Source organism: Fusarium proliferatum, assembly GCF_900067095.1.
Source record: "Fusarium proliferatum ET1 genome assembly, contig: FPRO_scaffold014, whole genome shotgun sequence".
NCBI classification, from domain to species: Eukaryota; Fungi; Ascomycota; class Sordariomycetes; order Hypocreales; family Nectriaceae; genus Fusarium; species Fusarium proliferatum.
Window position 1 is genome coordinate 754,782 of NW_022194803.1, and position 14,660 is coordinate 769,441.

A 14,660-nucleotide genomic window follows, 5' to 3' on the forward strand; every position below is an offset into this window, starting at 1 on the left:
AACCGCACTACTGAAGCCAGAGTTTGAGACATCGCGTATACGCGGGGGACGGGAAGGAATAGGATGCAAGAGCTGCATTACTGCTTATGTCTGGTGGCTTGCTGAAACTGGCAGCACATTCACCCAGTTAGGTAACGCTACTGCAGCTAGGTCTCTCCTCATAGGTGCACGGTATGCATCCGCAGGGGATCACAGCCTCACGATAAGCGCCAGATACCTGAACGGTGGATAACCGGGTTACAGGGTAGTGCTTGGCGCATTAGTGCACAAAAAAAGTACAGTGTCTCCTGCCACACGGCATTTGGAGGCCTTGGAACCGCCGGAAGAGGAATATCATGATGCTGATCTCACCAACGGGTAACCGTGCACGAGTTTTCAGCTTCGGAGGTGGCCTGAGCACTTCTACGAGTCTGGACAAGACGCTAATTTAGTTCCGTTAGCGGTCAGCCAGCCGCAACGGGCCGTGTGGAGAGTTCAGTGGATGGACTCCCAAGTGGCTGAGCGGGGAATGTGATAATGATGCGGCATTGGGTTAAAGCCGTGATAAGCGCTGCTCGTATGCGTGTCCATGTTCAGCTCTGAACTCTGTATTCAATGATCTGATTTAGTCGTTTTTGGTAAACAAGACTACCTAGACTTTTGTGATAGCTGGAGGACTAAATGCATGAAATCAATAGCGGCAGACTAAGAAAGGTCACGATGACGAATGAGCAGTATGCAAATGTCAGCCACGCGGCATGCAAGGTTCGTCAGCTCGAGAATTATGAGGGGATTAACCCGAAACATAGTGAATGCGATATTCTTGGCGTTGCAGATGCCGAGATATGGGATAACGATGCCCGAAGATTGGGTCTGATAGAGCGGAGTAAGCGAGGCAGGGTCTGATCGATAGTTTCTCTTTACAGTGCATTCACAATCTCCACGCGGATGCCCAATCTGCATTGACTGATAATAGGGCCCCAGGCTGCACCAGCTCAAAGGAAGCATCACAAAACATTCTCTGATTTCACACTATCTCAGTTCATTCCATCTCCTTGTCCTTAGTTCAAAAGAGTGTGCACAAACCACTGTCACCAAGTGTATCTCCCGCTCCCCTCTTCTTCTCGTGTTGTTTTGAGCAATACCACAGAACATTCCTGACAGTCATCATGAATGGTCACTCTCACCCCTCACGTGATCCCGTGATGAGCAAGCAAGATGAGGACTTGATGCAACTCACACTGCAGCTCAGAAACAAGAAAGAAGCTGAGAAGTATGCCAAGTATCACGGCGACAAGCTCATTGGAGTATGTATCACTGCCGACATTATATCACACTCACTAACGTCTGTAGAACCCCATTGCTCCCAAGGTTGGCTTATGGGAAGATGTCAAATCCGTGTTCTCCAAATCCAGCAACTGGCCCGCCTTGAAGAGAACGGCAGATGGCTTCATCAAAGGCACTGGGCTTGATGTAAGTTGGCCCTGTATTCAATAACTTTGCGTGCTGACAATGTCTAGGGACAGAGTCTTGCGACGATCGCTGGCAGTCTGTCTGACTACAGTGTCCAACGCCAGAAGCTGATCGATGGCCAAGTCAAAGACAAATACGACAAGATGCTGCATCGTAAGTCTACACAAACTTGGGGAGACTGACGACAGATGCTAATTTCTCCAGCGCCTTTGACATACCTCGGCGATGCTTTCCAGTATCGAACTGCCGATGGCAAGTTCAACAGCGCCATGAATCCCCATCTCGGTCAAGCTGGTGCCCCATACGCCAAGACGGTCCCGTCAAAGACAGCGCCACTAGGAGCTCTCCCTGATCCTTCTGATCTCTTTGATAAGCTCATGGCACGGGAAGAGGGTGGCCGCAAGAGCGAGTCTGGACTCTCTGCCATGCTCATCTATCACGCAACCATCATTATCCATGACATCTTCAGAACTAACGACAACGATAAGAACATCTCTGACAGCTCGTCTTATCTCGACTTATCCCCTCTATATGGATACACCACCGAGATGCAACGCAAGGTTCGAGATGACAAGTTCAAGCTTGGTCTCTTGAAGCCCGACACGTTTGCTGAGGACCGTCTCCTTCGACAGCCACCTGGCGTCTGCATCATGCTCGTTATGTACAACCGCTATCATAACTATGCTGCCAGACAACTTCTCCGCATCAACGAGAATGGCCGCTTCAGAGTTCCTGCCATGTACGAGAAGACCAAGCTTGTCTCTTTGATCATGGAACATCTTCCTGAAAGGGACCAGTATGGGCAAAAGCTGCCATTGGATGAGACAATACGAGAAAAAGTCGAGAAGATGTGTAAGAAGTACGAGGATCTCTGGAGACAGGTTCGCGCTGCTAGGCCTGGTGATGCACCATACGCTCCGCCCAAAACTCCTAGTGAGACAGAGAAGGAGAAGAAGAAGCGAGAGGAAGCCGAGAAGGCTCGCCAAGCCGCTCTGGAAGAGATTGACAAGTTCAACAAGTCCCAGCTGAACCAAGACCTGGAAGAGTTGACCAACGAACTCAAGCTTCTACTCAAGAAGAAGGCGTTGAAGCTGAAGGATCACGATCATCAAGCCGCCAAGGACTTCGAAGCGGCATGCGATGAGTTCAAGGATGCTTGGGAAGCAGCTTGGAACAAGCAAGATGATGACCTCTTCAACACGGCTCGCCTCATCACGTGCGGCATGTACATCCAAATCTCAGTCCACGACTACTTGAGGGCGCTTATGGGCTTCCACCAGTTCGACACCAACTTCACACTTGATCCTCGCGCCGACTTTGATCAGAAGAAGACCAGCCGTGGTATTGGCAACCAGGTCACCGTCGAGTTCAACCTTCTCTACCGCTTCCACTGTGCCATCTCTCTCAAAGATGAGAAATACACTGAAGACTTTATGAAGAGCGTCTTACACTTCAGAGATCCGAAAAATACTTCTCTCCCCGAGTTTTTGGGTACCATGGCTGCTGTCAAGCAGAAGGCAGCTGAGGATCACAAGTATGGTAAGAGGGAGCCTGAGCCATGGGAGGTCACCTTTGGTATTCCCGAGGACGATGACGACAAGGCACCTGCAAATGGAGCCGGGTCATCTGGTAACACATCAGACAGTGGTATCGCTTTGAACGGTACATCTTCCAATATCGAGCAACAGAAGGTTACCAAGTCCAGGAACTTCACTCGCAACGCCATTACCAACCTCTTTGACGACAGTCAGATGCTGGAGGAGCTTACTTCCGCTATGGATGACCCCATCTCCAACTTTGGTCCGCGAAACGTTCCCAAATGCCTCAAGTCGGTTGAGATCATGGGCATTCTTCAAGCTCGTCGATGGGAGTGTGGAACTCTTAATGACTTCAGAGACTTCTTCGGCCTTCCCAGACACGAGTCGTTTGAGAGCGTCACAAAGAACGCTGAGATCCAGAATGCACTCCGAGATCTTTATGAGCATCCTGACAAGATTGAGCTCTATCCTGGTATCTTCTGTGAGTCCGACGAATACATGGGCTTGGACCCTGGTCCCAGTGAGTCAAGCTCTGCTCTTTGGTCAGCCATCTTCTCAGATGCCATCACCCTTGTTCGATCTGATCGCTTCTACACTGTCGACTGGAACACCAACTCTTTGACTTCTTGGGGAATGAAGGAGGTCACTCCCAACAACGAGGTTTGCAAGAGTTCAGTCTTCCATCGGCTACTACAACGTGCTTTCCCAGGCTGGTTCCCCTCCAACACCATCCGCTTCTTCCATCCTTTCTACACAGCCAAGCAGAACGGCATCTACGCCGAGGCTCAAGGCTATGGTGACTGGTTCAAAGAGACGGTTGATCACCCCAAGGTCGCTGTCGCTGCCCCAGTGCAGAAGCCCGAAAAGCCATTGTATCTCAGCAAGTTTGATGACATCAAGATCATCTTGCAAGGCGAGAGGGCTGGGAATTTCACCAACCCTGCATACTACTACAAGGCAAACCTTCCCCAAGTAGTTAGAGACGTGTTGACTACAGTGCGTGGGAAGAAGGAACCTCAGTACACCCCCGCGATTGACGATTACGTCAAGGATGTGGAAGCAGACTTGAAGAAGTATCTTGACAACGAAATGAGACAGATTGTCAAGAGAGAGTCGATCTCTATGACCAACTCGACATTCCAGATCGATGCTACTCGAGAGTGAGTGTATTTATACCATTTGACTTCCAGATCCAACTGACCCTTCATAGCTTTGCCATTCCTGTTGTTACTCGATACGTCGCCGATTTCCTTGGCTTCGGCAACAAGCTCTTCAAGACCCCAACCGAGGGCAAAGACACCTACAGCGAGAATGAGATCTACCAGCACATCACAAACTGCCAGATCTTCCTCTCGTATAACGCAGACGAGACCAAGTGGTTGCAGCGTCGTGAAGCTTTCAAGGCTTCCATGAAGAAGCTCATTGAACTGACCCAGAGAGGAACCATCTGGGAGGCTGGGCAGTGGGACATCACGCGGGCGTTGTTTGGCAAGAAGGAGACTAATGCTATGCATGACCTGGGAGTGTTTGTCGCCAAGCAGGTTTTGGGTTATGAGAAAGAACAGAGCAAAGCGGCTGCAATTCTTCTTCTCATTTGTCTCGACTTTGCCTACAATGCAGTCGTCTCGGTAAGTGACCCCAATACCTGGTTCATCGTCATGTGAGACACGCTAACCACTGTCAGTTCACTGCTACGTTGGACGGCTACATGAAAGATCTTTATGCCGCCGCTGATGGTCGTCCGCATTTGATGCATCTCCGCGATGACAGCGGGCGTCCACAATGGATTCAAGTCCAGAAGCGTGTCTTCAGTGATAAGCCAAACGCAGATGAGGAGCTTGAGAAGATGGTCCAGACAATGGCTCGAATCACCGTCCGACAGCCCATTGTTCGCAAGGCTATTGCAAAGGGCGATTATACCTTTGCTGGTGTGAACAATGGGGAGCAAGTTACTATCAAAGAAGGTGACGCTGTTATCCTCGATCTTGTAAGTTTATGCCACTATCCACTTGTCAAGAGTACGGACTAACTAGTTTCTACAGGCCAAGGCTGGTGAAGAGCCTGAAGTAAAGAACAACAAAGAGAAGCGGGAGCTTTTGATGTCTCAGCTCAGCATCGCTGATAAGTTTGGCGTCTTTGCACCCCGACGTGTTGTCACGATCTCTCTGACCTCGATGATCAAGTTCGTCGCTCAGATGAAGAACCCTCGTCGTGGTCACGATGCGCAGGGCAGGCTCAAGAAGATCAATCTTGACTCTACTCCTGAAGGCTACGCTAATTACATGGCTCCTGGACGAGTCAGCTGGATTCAGCAACAGGCCAAGAAGCTGAAAGGCCCTGGAGAGGCAGAGGACATTGTTACCGAAGGCAACTTGCGGCCGCAGACTGACACGTATCTCACCCCAACCTGGGACGAGTTCGTTCCCTTCCCCATGACATGGAAGATCCGCTTCGATGGTTTCGGCGAATCGGACTACAAGGTTGGCACCAATGACTACGGTAGAGTCAAGACAATGCCTAAGCTTCCTGATTTCTGTCCTCCGTGGTATCAGCCTCAGGGCCCAAGCACAGAGGGTGGTGCTTTTGCTTCTACCGTCTGTATTTGCGCTGATGAGGGAGCTGGAAAGGCAGAGGTTGACGACAAGGGTGAGAAGGTTCACAAGAAGGGTTGTCCTTGTGTTGGAGGCTCGAAGAAGAAGTCTAAGCTGAAGACTGCTCAACTATCGACGGGCTGTGGATTGAGTGATAACTGTGTTCATAAGTAGTGTTCTTGTTAGTTTCTAATATTAATTGATCTCTTGTGCAACGGTGCGGCTCCTTGCATTGTCTTTGATCATTAATGTTGAGGGATGTTGGATTGTCCAGATTGTATGACACTTCCCCTTTGTAATCCTACTTGCCACTTTGAAAACCTGCTGGAATTTACCAAAATCTGACCTCCTTTACCACGGATATATCTAAGCCAAATTAACAATTGGAAGAAATTTACGAGACAGCCTGTCGCAAGTAGTGTGCTGGATCTGACCGAGCCACGATGTTCGACAGCCATACACAGAAGCCGGCGTTTATTTTAATCCATGTCATATAACCACCAATATTTCGATTTTGCCTAGTAACACGCGCAGCCATTTTTGGCATTTGGTCTTGTATACGAAAAGTGGGACGGGCTGTGCATTATCTATTTGTTACGACAAGTGGGATGACTGGGGCCAGCAATTACTCAGGCCAAAGTCCTTGAAAGATTGGCAGGGGAAAATTCTACCATAGGATCGGCCGAGGGTATAACGAATGAGTCTTGGTGGATAATCCGGGTTTGTGTGAAGCGCTTCCCATTATCTCCTCAGTTTAATATATGCGGCTTGGCTGTAATGAGTACCATTACAGCCTGTAATCATCTTGAATCAAATGAATATCACAACAAGAGCGAGCTTGGCTCACATACGATACATGCCATAGTTCCTTGCTGATCAATGCCTCAGTATAGGTTAGTTCAGCTTTGGTGGGCTGCCCAGATACGCAACAACCCATTTTCGGGCTAACCGCTAAGCGAGAGCGCCTACAACTGCTTGATCTAGTCTAGCTCTTCCGCGCAAACAACGCCAAAACCATGGGAGATCTGCACGAAGCTAGGATGATCCTCGTGAATCTCCTCTTTCTGAGGAGAACCTCGGATATTACACAAAGCCGGCCAGGATTAAGCATAAGAGGCTCACCAGATAAAAGGCGGGGGAGCACATTAGAGTTCACAGCCGAACATGCCTTTAGTCACTGATGAACCAGAGCAGCCAATGTTATCAACAGGCGTGGGGGCAGTTTATACGATTGAACGTGTCGGAAGCTTCTGTGATTATTCCAGGGCCTCCAACTTCCTGATGTAGTAGCACTACCCCATAGTTCTTGAACTCTAAGTGAGGCATCGGGTGGTAATAGCGGGGATAGATAACGGCAATCACACTGAGGAGAGCTTGTATGGGAATAAACCGTTGCCAGAGTATAAATAAAAGCAGCCACTCGCAATAAAGATAACTTTATCACAAACTCAAACAACAGTTACAGCTTCGATTGCCTTTTCGCAATCATACCGTCACCATGTTACCAAAGTTTATTACTAACATCCTTGTTTCAGGCGCTCTTGTTGCTGCCGCCACTCAAGAACCCCTCCAGCCTAACCATTGCGACGTTGCCTGCCAACTTGCGTACCGCAAGGCTCTCTCTGTCGAGACCAACCGCTGGGTCAACCAAAACCTCTCTACGGATGAGTTTTACTCTAACCCGTCCAATCTCTCTGATTACTCTGCTGGTGATCTTGTCAAGTGGGAAAATGTTCCCGCTGATCAAGCCTCCAAGAGATGGACCCTGCCCGGCGGAGTATCCCTGTCTCGGTTCTTCTACATCACCGAGGACATTGATGGCAAGCCAATTCCAGCCACTGGATTTGTCTTGACCCCTTACTCGAACCCTCTCGGAAACGATAAGCCTTTCCGTACACTTGTCTGGACCCATGGAACTGCTGGTGGTACGCGTCAATGTGCGCCGTCAAATCACCGAGCGCTGTACTATGAATGGACTGGACCCTTTGCCCTTGTTCAACAAGGTTATGTTGTCATTGCCCCCGACTATGCTGGACAAGGCAGTGATATTCCCCAGGGCTTCATGTATGAATCTGGTGCACTTCACGCTGCAGATGTTAGCTTTGGACTCCAGGCTGCACGGAAAGCCCTCGGAAAACGCATCACCAAGGAATGGGTCGTCATTGGACACAGTGAGGGTGGCATGACTGCATGGAGAACTGACGAGCGAGAGGCCAAGCCCGGCAAGGCAACTGGCGGGTTTCTCGGTGCTGTCGCAATTGCCCCGGCTCTCCAGCCCATCAAGCTTATTCCCGAATCCTTCCGCCGGGCAAAGGATGGTCCAGCTGGCGATGTTGTCTCTATCTTCCTCCTACAGTCCATCTCACGCCTCTACCCGTCCATCAAAGTCGAAGACTACGCCACCGACATTGTCCTCAGCCGCATCGCCCTTGCAGACCAGGGCTGTATCAACACAGGAGGTACACTCTATGGTAGCCTTACCGTAAAACAGCTGTACAAGAACACTAGCTGGGTTGAGCATCCCGACTTCGTTGACTGGCAGAAGCGTTACAACGGTGCTGGAGAACACCCTCTCGCAGCACCCATGCTTGTTATCCAGGGAGATGATGACATTTTGACGTACGCTGAGTATGCTGAAGAAGATTTCAATGCCACTTGCAAGAAGTACCCTGAGTCGACTGCTGAGTATAGACTTTACCATAAGACGGACCATGGCCTTGCTCTCTCAGTATCTCAGGCTGACTTCTTTCCCTGGATTGAGGACCGTTTTAATAAGGTCAAGTTGAACAAGGGCTGCAAGAAGACTGTTATCAAGCCTGTCACCAATAACTTTGGACTTACAAGCCAAGAGTGGCAAGTGGAACTTTGAAGACCAAGATGTTAATGCAACGGCATCTGACTCTCAATTCTTTGGGTTGTTGAAGAAATAGGATATTTGTTATTTTGTACATATTTATGCAGCATAGTTGCTGTATAACAACGGCGCATTGCCAAGCAGTCTCCTGCGTTACCGCCTGCTGTAGAGCCAGTGACAATAAAAAGTTAGGATGTAGAATTTTACCAGTAGAAGGCTTATTCTGCTGCTTTATTTGAGGGGGTAAACTCGCCATCGCTGCTTGTGCGAAGTCAGTGCAGTCCTACCACAAGGCTACAAGGCGGTTATTGGGATCTCCAAAACAAGCCCAGCGACACGTTTCACATTAAGTTCATCAGCCAATAGTGTTCTCAGCGGGCTTTATCTTGATGGTGCAATACGTTGGTGGCTTCGAATTTGGGAGGGCGGGGTACTTGGGAGGCCCACCAGATTCCTGTACCATCCAACATGCGGTCCTCTCCCTCTGTCGGCAACATGTAACCAGCACTTTAATTTATCTTACTGAGGTTCCCTTGCTCACTACCAATCATAAATTCCGACCTGTGAGATCATGGATACTTCGTCATTAATGCTGGCCCTCCAGCTCCAGCATCAGGACCTAAGCATATGGGAACAGTCCAAGAAGGGAAAGCAGCGCGAGGGCGAAGTGGCAGATTCCGATCTTGCTCTTGAAGCATGTCGTCATGAGCTTGAGATGATGACAGCTCAGATCTCTGATCAAGTAATGGCCCTCAGTATTGCGAGAGCTGTCGAGTCGGACGGGCAGCTCATCAGAGAAGCTCAGTTGGCAGAGGAGCAAGCTGCAAAAGATCGTGAATATGCGGTCAGACTGGCTAGAGATCCAAGCGCAGCATCACGTTCAGATGCTGAAAAGGGGATGAGAGTCTCAAGAGTGGACGAGGATGAGGATAATTTGATCGACACCTTGAGATCAATGAACCTGGGCGGGTTCGAATACTCAACTTCTGGGCAGCCTGAGTCATCGGGCTGGGCTTCATCGCGCAAGCCGCCTCAAACGCAGGAGTGCATCGCCTGCAACGACCGGTTCCCGCCTCTTGCACTGTCCAAGGCGCCCTGTTCCCACGACTACTGTCGAGAATGCCTCCTTAGCCTGACTCGCTCGTCGCTCCAGGATGAGACTCTATTTCCACCACGATGCTGTGGTCAGAATATTCCCATCGAACAAGGACGCTGGTTCTCGCCAGAACTGGTCGGGCAGTTCCAAGCAAAGAAGCTGGAATTCGAGACCCCCAATCGTACTTACTGCAGCGAGCCATCCTGCTCAACATTTGTACCACCAGCCTTTGTCTCTGGTGATAGTGCTACCTGCCCCAAGTGCAGTAGAAAGACTTGCACTCACTGTAAGGGACCAAATCATTTGGGCGTCTGTCCTAGTGATACCGCCTCACAGCAAGTGTTGCAGCTTGCAGCACAAAACGGCTGGCAGCAGTGCTATAAATGCCGAAAACTCGTTGAATTAAATTATGGATGCTACCATATAAGTAAGTCCCGGAGCGGCTAAGCATGTTGTGGGGTTACTAATCTGTAGCATAGCCTGTCGTTGTAGCGCTGAGTTCTGCTATGTCTGCGGCAAGAAGTGGAGGAGTTGCCGTTGTCCCCTTTGGGAAGAAGGGCGCCTGGTGCGAAGGGCCAATGCCATTGCTAACCGAGATGGTAATTTTGGCCAGATGAACGCGAGGGCACGGCAGGCACGAATTGAACAGGAAAGATTGAATCTGATACAGAACCATGAATGCACGCACAGAACTTGGAACTACCGTGGTGGCCGTCACCGATGCGAGGAATGCCGCGACGTCCTTCCTCACTATATCTTCGAGTGCCCTCAGTGCCATGTCATGGCCTGCAGGAGATGTCGATATAACCGCTTTTGAAAAGCCTGTTCTGCAGGCATGCGTGATCTGAGCATCAAATATTGAGAGAATGGATATTAGAAAAACTTAAGTATCAGCTTCAGTTCAATGACTACGATGTGCATGAATTGATAATAAAGTTACATTCTATAGTTATAGTAAATAAATTAACTAAAAAAAAAAGCGCTCGAAGAGAGGCCTGTTAGCGGGCACGTTAATAAGGTGCGCATGGTTATACACAGCTCAGAGTCCAGCCCTGCACTCGGATCAAGTATTTCTGGGCGCTTTCCTTACTCAGTAACCAGATTCATACTAGTATTAACACCGGGGTATTTTGACTCCTCCTTCCAAGCTTCCGGTGCTTTGCAAATCCTGATATCCTTCCCTTTTGCTTTGTACATGACCCTATTTTTACAGTTGTCGCAGATGTGCTCAATATCGAATGACCACTTTGCCATGTATGGAGCGACTGCTCCACAGACTGTGGTCATCAGCAGCGCAACAGCTTGTAGACTGACATTTGTTAGCCCAGGCCCGGTCAAGGTGACGTCTTTCGCGTACTGAGTTGTGCTGGAAGGCTTCTTCTTCACTATTGTTTCGCTTCGGCGTAGACAGAACGGACAATCAATGGCTTCGGGTTGATCCCCAAGGAGATGGAGAGGTGTGACTGTATTCGATCTAGGAGGAGCAGGTATGACTTCCAAACCAGAGGCATATTCGATATTTGTTTGTGATGTTATACTCATAGGTAAGTTGTCGCGATTATGGGCGTATTCCACGAGGGCAAGTTCGGGCGCATCGTGCATGACGGCCTGGGGAAGGCAATCGGAATCAGCTCGAGGGGAATTTGCTACCTCGAGTGTACTATGATTACGAGAGTCGAGAGTTGTTTCGGTGACGGGGGGTAATGTAAATGACTCGGTCGATCGAGAGGTTATAGGGGTCATGGCTATTGGTGACACTGAGACATTGAAGGCGACGGGGCTGGAGGTTGTTGTCATAGGAGACACAAAGCCATCTGTGGTGAGAGGATCTGTTGTAGTTGCCTCAGAGTAGCTTGGTGGCGGTAGAGGACTGTTCGTGTTAGTTCAAGACATCTAGAAGGCGATGATGCTTCTCACCCTGCTGGGACATGGTACAATTGCCGGTCTTTGGAGTCCATTATGAGAGAAAGGGAACAAGACAAGTGACAAAACTTGGCAGCATTCCACTAGGAAGAGCGGGAGACAAGATATTTAACTAGCTCAATGCAGGCTCGAGTACCCCGGCCCATTAGGCTGATGTGTTCGGCATCGACGGAGCTTCTCATCAAGCGATCCTCCAACTAACAATTGTGTTGAGGCCCTACGAGGCTAAGCTTAGATCAAAGTGAAACTCTATAGCATCTCGGCCACGCGTAGCGTGCGCAATGATCAACCCCAGATCCGTAATGCCATTTGAAAACATGCCGTAGATGCCACTAATCAACGGCACAATCCGGTACCGAAACCGAAACCGAGAGCGACACCGAAGCCCCTCAGCCAATCAAATCGGTCCTGCTCCATGAGATAAAGACGATCAATAGGCCCCAGACTGAGCCTTGAGCCTGGACTTGAGCCTTTCTGACGTCCCTGAGGTTCCAACAAGCTTATTTTGTTGGGTAGGATTAAAAATAGTGCCGGTAGGGCTGGTTTTCCGGGTAGTGCTATGTCTCTAAGCCTCAGAGCTCGGTTTCTCTTTTGCACTTTGCAGGATTGTCGAATACGTGTATGAGAATCTACGGTAACTGCCGCGTAATGATAGAGTTGAGACTTGTTGATTCAGAATGTTTTGGGTCAATTGCGAATGTTATAAATGTTTGGTCTTGCCAACAATGTCCAGCTTTATCATCATCTCAAGCCTCAACATCCTCATTCCATTCTAATCTCACTACCGCCTCTTTTTCTTCAATACCTTTACAGATTCCTTCAAAATGACGCCTGTTTTCCTCAAGAAGATGGAGCCTTTCTTTACCCTCCGCAACAAGATCCCCCTGCAGATTGTTTTAGTCACCTTGATCATTACAGTCATCACCCTCTCGGGCGTGCGACTCATCCTGCCCAATCGGCCCCCGGGTCGCTCAACCACTATGGGTCTCGGCATGGTAAGCTTATTTTCCGACACACGATCTCTCAGATCTAACATGTTACTTTCAGGGTGCCAAGTCCCTCATCATCCTGGCCTACGAGATCCTCACCGAGCACTCCATCCGCTTCCATCGTTGGAGCAGCCTCAAGGCGTACTTTATCCTCAATGCTTTGGAAGTTGTCTTCTGGGCGGCTGTTGCGTTCATGATGATCCAGGGTAACTCTCAGCTGTGTGTCGGAACGAGCTGCGCGCTGGGTTGGGTTGTCTTTGTGCTGGCTGGTTTCTTGAGGTATGTCCTTCTCAACACCCATAGCAGATTGTGACTAACGAATCAGCCCAATATACAAGTACCTTGCTGTGGTCACCTACTTGGACTGGCGGTTCTATAAGAAGAATGGTTTTCCCCGCGGTACGAGGACGAAGAATACGGATGAATCTCTCAGCACTCTCCGCTCTGACGACACCGCTTATCGCCACTGAGAAGCGACACGATGGCTGTGATAAGGTTGAGACGGTAAAGGAGGCAGGAAGGCAGGGCTGCGTTACAAGGTTTTGATGGAGTTACCTGGGCTTATATGAACTTGGATGGAGTTATCGTTCAATTACACATGCATTCGTTTGGCTTTTGTATTCTACTTATTCTTCCATTTGTTCTTACATGTAGATGGTATATCTGTCATTAGAATCAATGCACTTGTGCATTTCTATCACATTCAACAGCTGCCAAACACCACTGCAGCATCGATGACCATCGTGGTTCCATCTCATTCCGAATGTCTTGTAGTACCGGCTTCCCCCAATTCCTCATAAACCATTGTGATCTTCCGACTCGATCCAAGATAACACAATAGTGCGCGAGGATGCAAAGAGCAACAGGGTGCCGCTGCTTGATCAGGTCCAGGAATTCTGAGCTCACAGATAAACACCAAGTCATGGCGATTCGCTCGTCAGGCGCAGCCGTTGCCCCTATGTGACTCTCTATCCAGATGATTGCTGATGCGATTGATTCTTGACATATCGCGATCACCGCTTCGTCGAAGCCATCGGGTATGACAATTTGTCGAAGCTGCGTGACCGTGGCGTCAAGAAGAGGCGTTGAGCCAGACCGGCTTCCTAAGACGAAGAGATGCCTAATCCTGCTCTCTTTGAGCAGTGGCTCGTATCTGTTCAAAATGTCACTCATGCCCCGAATAAGTACGAAGACATCGAGGAGATCGTCAATGCGGGGCTGTTGACCAGCATTGTGAGCGCCGAGGCCAGCAAACGCCCCAATGCCCAGTAGTGAAGATGATAAAAAGATCTCCACACAGCTCTCTTCTGTGATGCACGCGACAGCTGAACGAAGACCAGCGATAGCCTTATTCTGGTGTTGTGATGCACAGATAGCGTAGTCTGGTCGATCGGGGTGCAGTGAGGCCAGGTGGAATGCAGATACAGACAAGACTTGGTGGAGAAGATAAACATGGCTCAGTGATAACCTGGGTAGCTCAATTTGCCATATCTGCCGAAGTTCATCTGCTCGCGGAAGAGTAAGGTAAGTAGACGTCGAATACTGGTGCATCAGCTCAAGATCCGTGAGCCAAGTGCTCTGTTCTATTGACTCTTGGCCTGTGACGAACTTGGCTAGGTACGGCAATGGATCCGGGCTCGCGATTGACGAATCGCCATTTGAGCCTTTCTGGCGATCGTCTCTCGGGGCATCGGTCTATGTAATCAAGTCAGGGTCTCTTTATATCCACATTGTTACAACCTACGGACTTGATCAGCTGAACGCCCTCGTCGCACTTCCGAGGGTTCCTGGTAGACACACGATAAGCCGTGTCTCTCGCACGCTGCGCAAGGCTGCTTCTCATCACACTGGCTAGGTAATTAGTCAGACGGCATTGACGCGTGCTGGTTGACCCGTTCTCACCTTGACGCGTCGTTGTTTACAGCGCATGCAACCCCTTCGAGACTTTTTGTACCCCAAGCGCGGGGGCATTGTGACAGCTTGATCGACTGTTCTTTTGCTGAATGGTTTCGCTATCGCTTTCGCGATGGGTTTGGGGCAGTTAGCGATTGGTAGGGTTGCATGAAATGGATAAATTGAGGTTGGTCAGTGGATATTAATTATGCCGAATTATGAACACTGCTTATGTAAAGCGCCGATCAAGGTTTGCGCTATATTCAGATCTGGTAAGGTGGTTTATTTATTAACGTCTAAGTGTAATAGGGTAGCTAAGTATAA

General features: G+C 49.4%; 6 protein-coding genes across 6 annotated transcripts; 4 read left to right on the forward strand and 2 right to left on the reverse strand.

The window, feature by feature from the left end:
• Nucleotides 1–1,148: 1,148 nt before the first annotated feature.
• FPRO_03890 (uncharacterized protein) lies at nucleotides 1,149–5,755 on the forward strand (the record flags this gene model as incomplete). The annotated part of the gene is made up of 7 exons (XM_031224009.1): nucleotides 1,149–1,286; nucleotides 1,333–1,452; nucleotides 1,500–1,605; nucleotides 1,657–4,150; nucleotides 4,201–4,618; nucleotides 4,675–4,977; nucleotides 5,033–5,755. The coding sequence occupies 7 exons, from the start codon at nucleotides 1,149–1,151 to the stop codon at nucleotides 5,753–5,755; spliced, it is 4,302 nt and encodes a 1,433-aa protein (XP_031089312.1).
• A 1,324-nt stretch (nucleotides 5,756–7,079) lies between these two features.
• Nucleotides 7,080–8,450, forward strand: FPRO_03889 (uncharacterized protein; the record flags this gene model as incomplete). Its single annotated transcript, XM_031224010.1, has 1 exon — nucleotides 7,080–8,450. One exon carries the CDS (start codon nucleotides 7,080–7,082, stop codon nucleotides 8,448–8,450), a length of 1,371 nt encoding a protein of 456 aa, XP_031089313.1.
• Nucleotides 8,451–9,006: 556 nt separating this feature from the next.
• Nucleotides 9,007–10,348, forward strand: FPRO_03888 (uncharacterized protein; the record flags this gene model as incomplete). Its single annotated transcript, XM_031224011.1, has 2 exons — nucleotides 9,007–9,958; nucleotides 10,011–10,348. The coding sequence occupies 2 exons, from the start codon at nucleotides 9,007–9,009 to the stop codon at nucleotides 10,346–10,348; spliced, it is 1,290 nt and encodes a 429-aa protein (XP_031089314.1).
• A 269-nt stretch (nucleotides 10,349–10,617) lies between these two features.
• On the reverse strand, nucleotides 10,618–11,489 carry FPRO_03887 (uncharacterized protein; the record flags this gene model as incomplete). The annotated part of the gene is made up of 3 exons (XM_031224012.1): nucleotides 10,618–10,840; nucleotides 10,889–11,401; nucleotides 11,449–11,489. 3 exons carry the CDS (start codon nucleotides 11,487–11,489, stop codon nucleotides 10,618–10,620), a joined length of 777 nt encoding a protein of 258 aa, XP_031089315.1.
• Nucleotides 11,490–12,278: 789 nt separating this feature from the next.
• FPRO_03886 (uncharacterized protein) lies at nucleotides 12,279–12,913 on the forward strand (the record flags this gene model as incomplete). Its single annotated transcript, XM_031224016.1, has 3 exons — nucleotides 12,279–12,449; nucleotides 12,502–12,722; nucleotides 12,769–12,913. 3 exons carry the CDS (start codon nucleotides 12,279–12,281, stop codon nucleotides 12,911–12,913), a joined length of 537 nt encoding a protein of 178 aa, XP_031089316.1.
• A 205-nt stretch (nucleotides 12,914–13,118) lies between these two features.
• FPRO_03885 (uncharacterized protein) lies at nucleotides 13,119–14,414 on the reverse strand (the record flags this gene model as incomplete). Its single annotated transcript, XM_031224017.1, has 3 exons — nucleotides 13,119–14,138; nucleotides 14,192–14,290; nucleotides 14,346–14,414. The coding sequence occupies 3 exons, from the start codon at nucleotides 14,412–14,414 to the stop codon at nucleotides 13,119–13,121; spliced, it is 1,188 nt and encodes a 395-aa protein (XP_031089317.1).
• Between the last annotated feature and the right edge of the window lie 246 nt (nucleotides 14,415–14,660).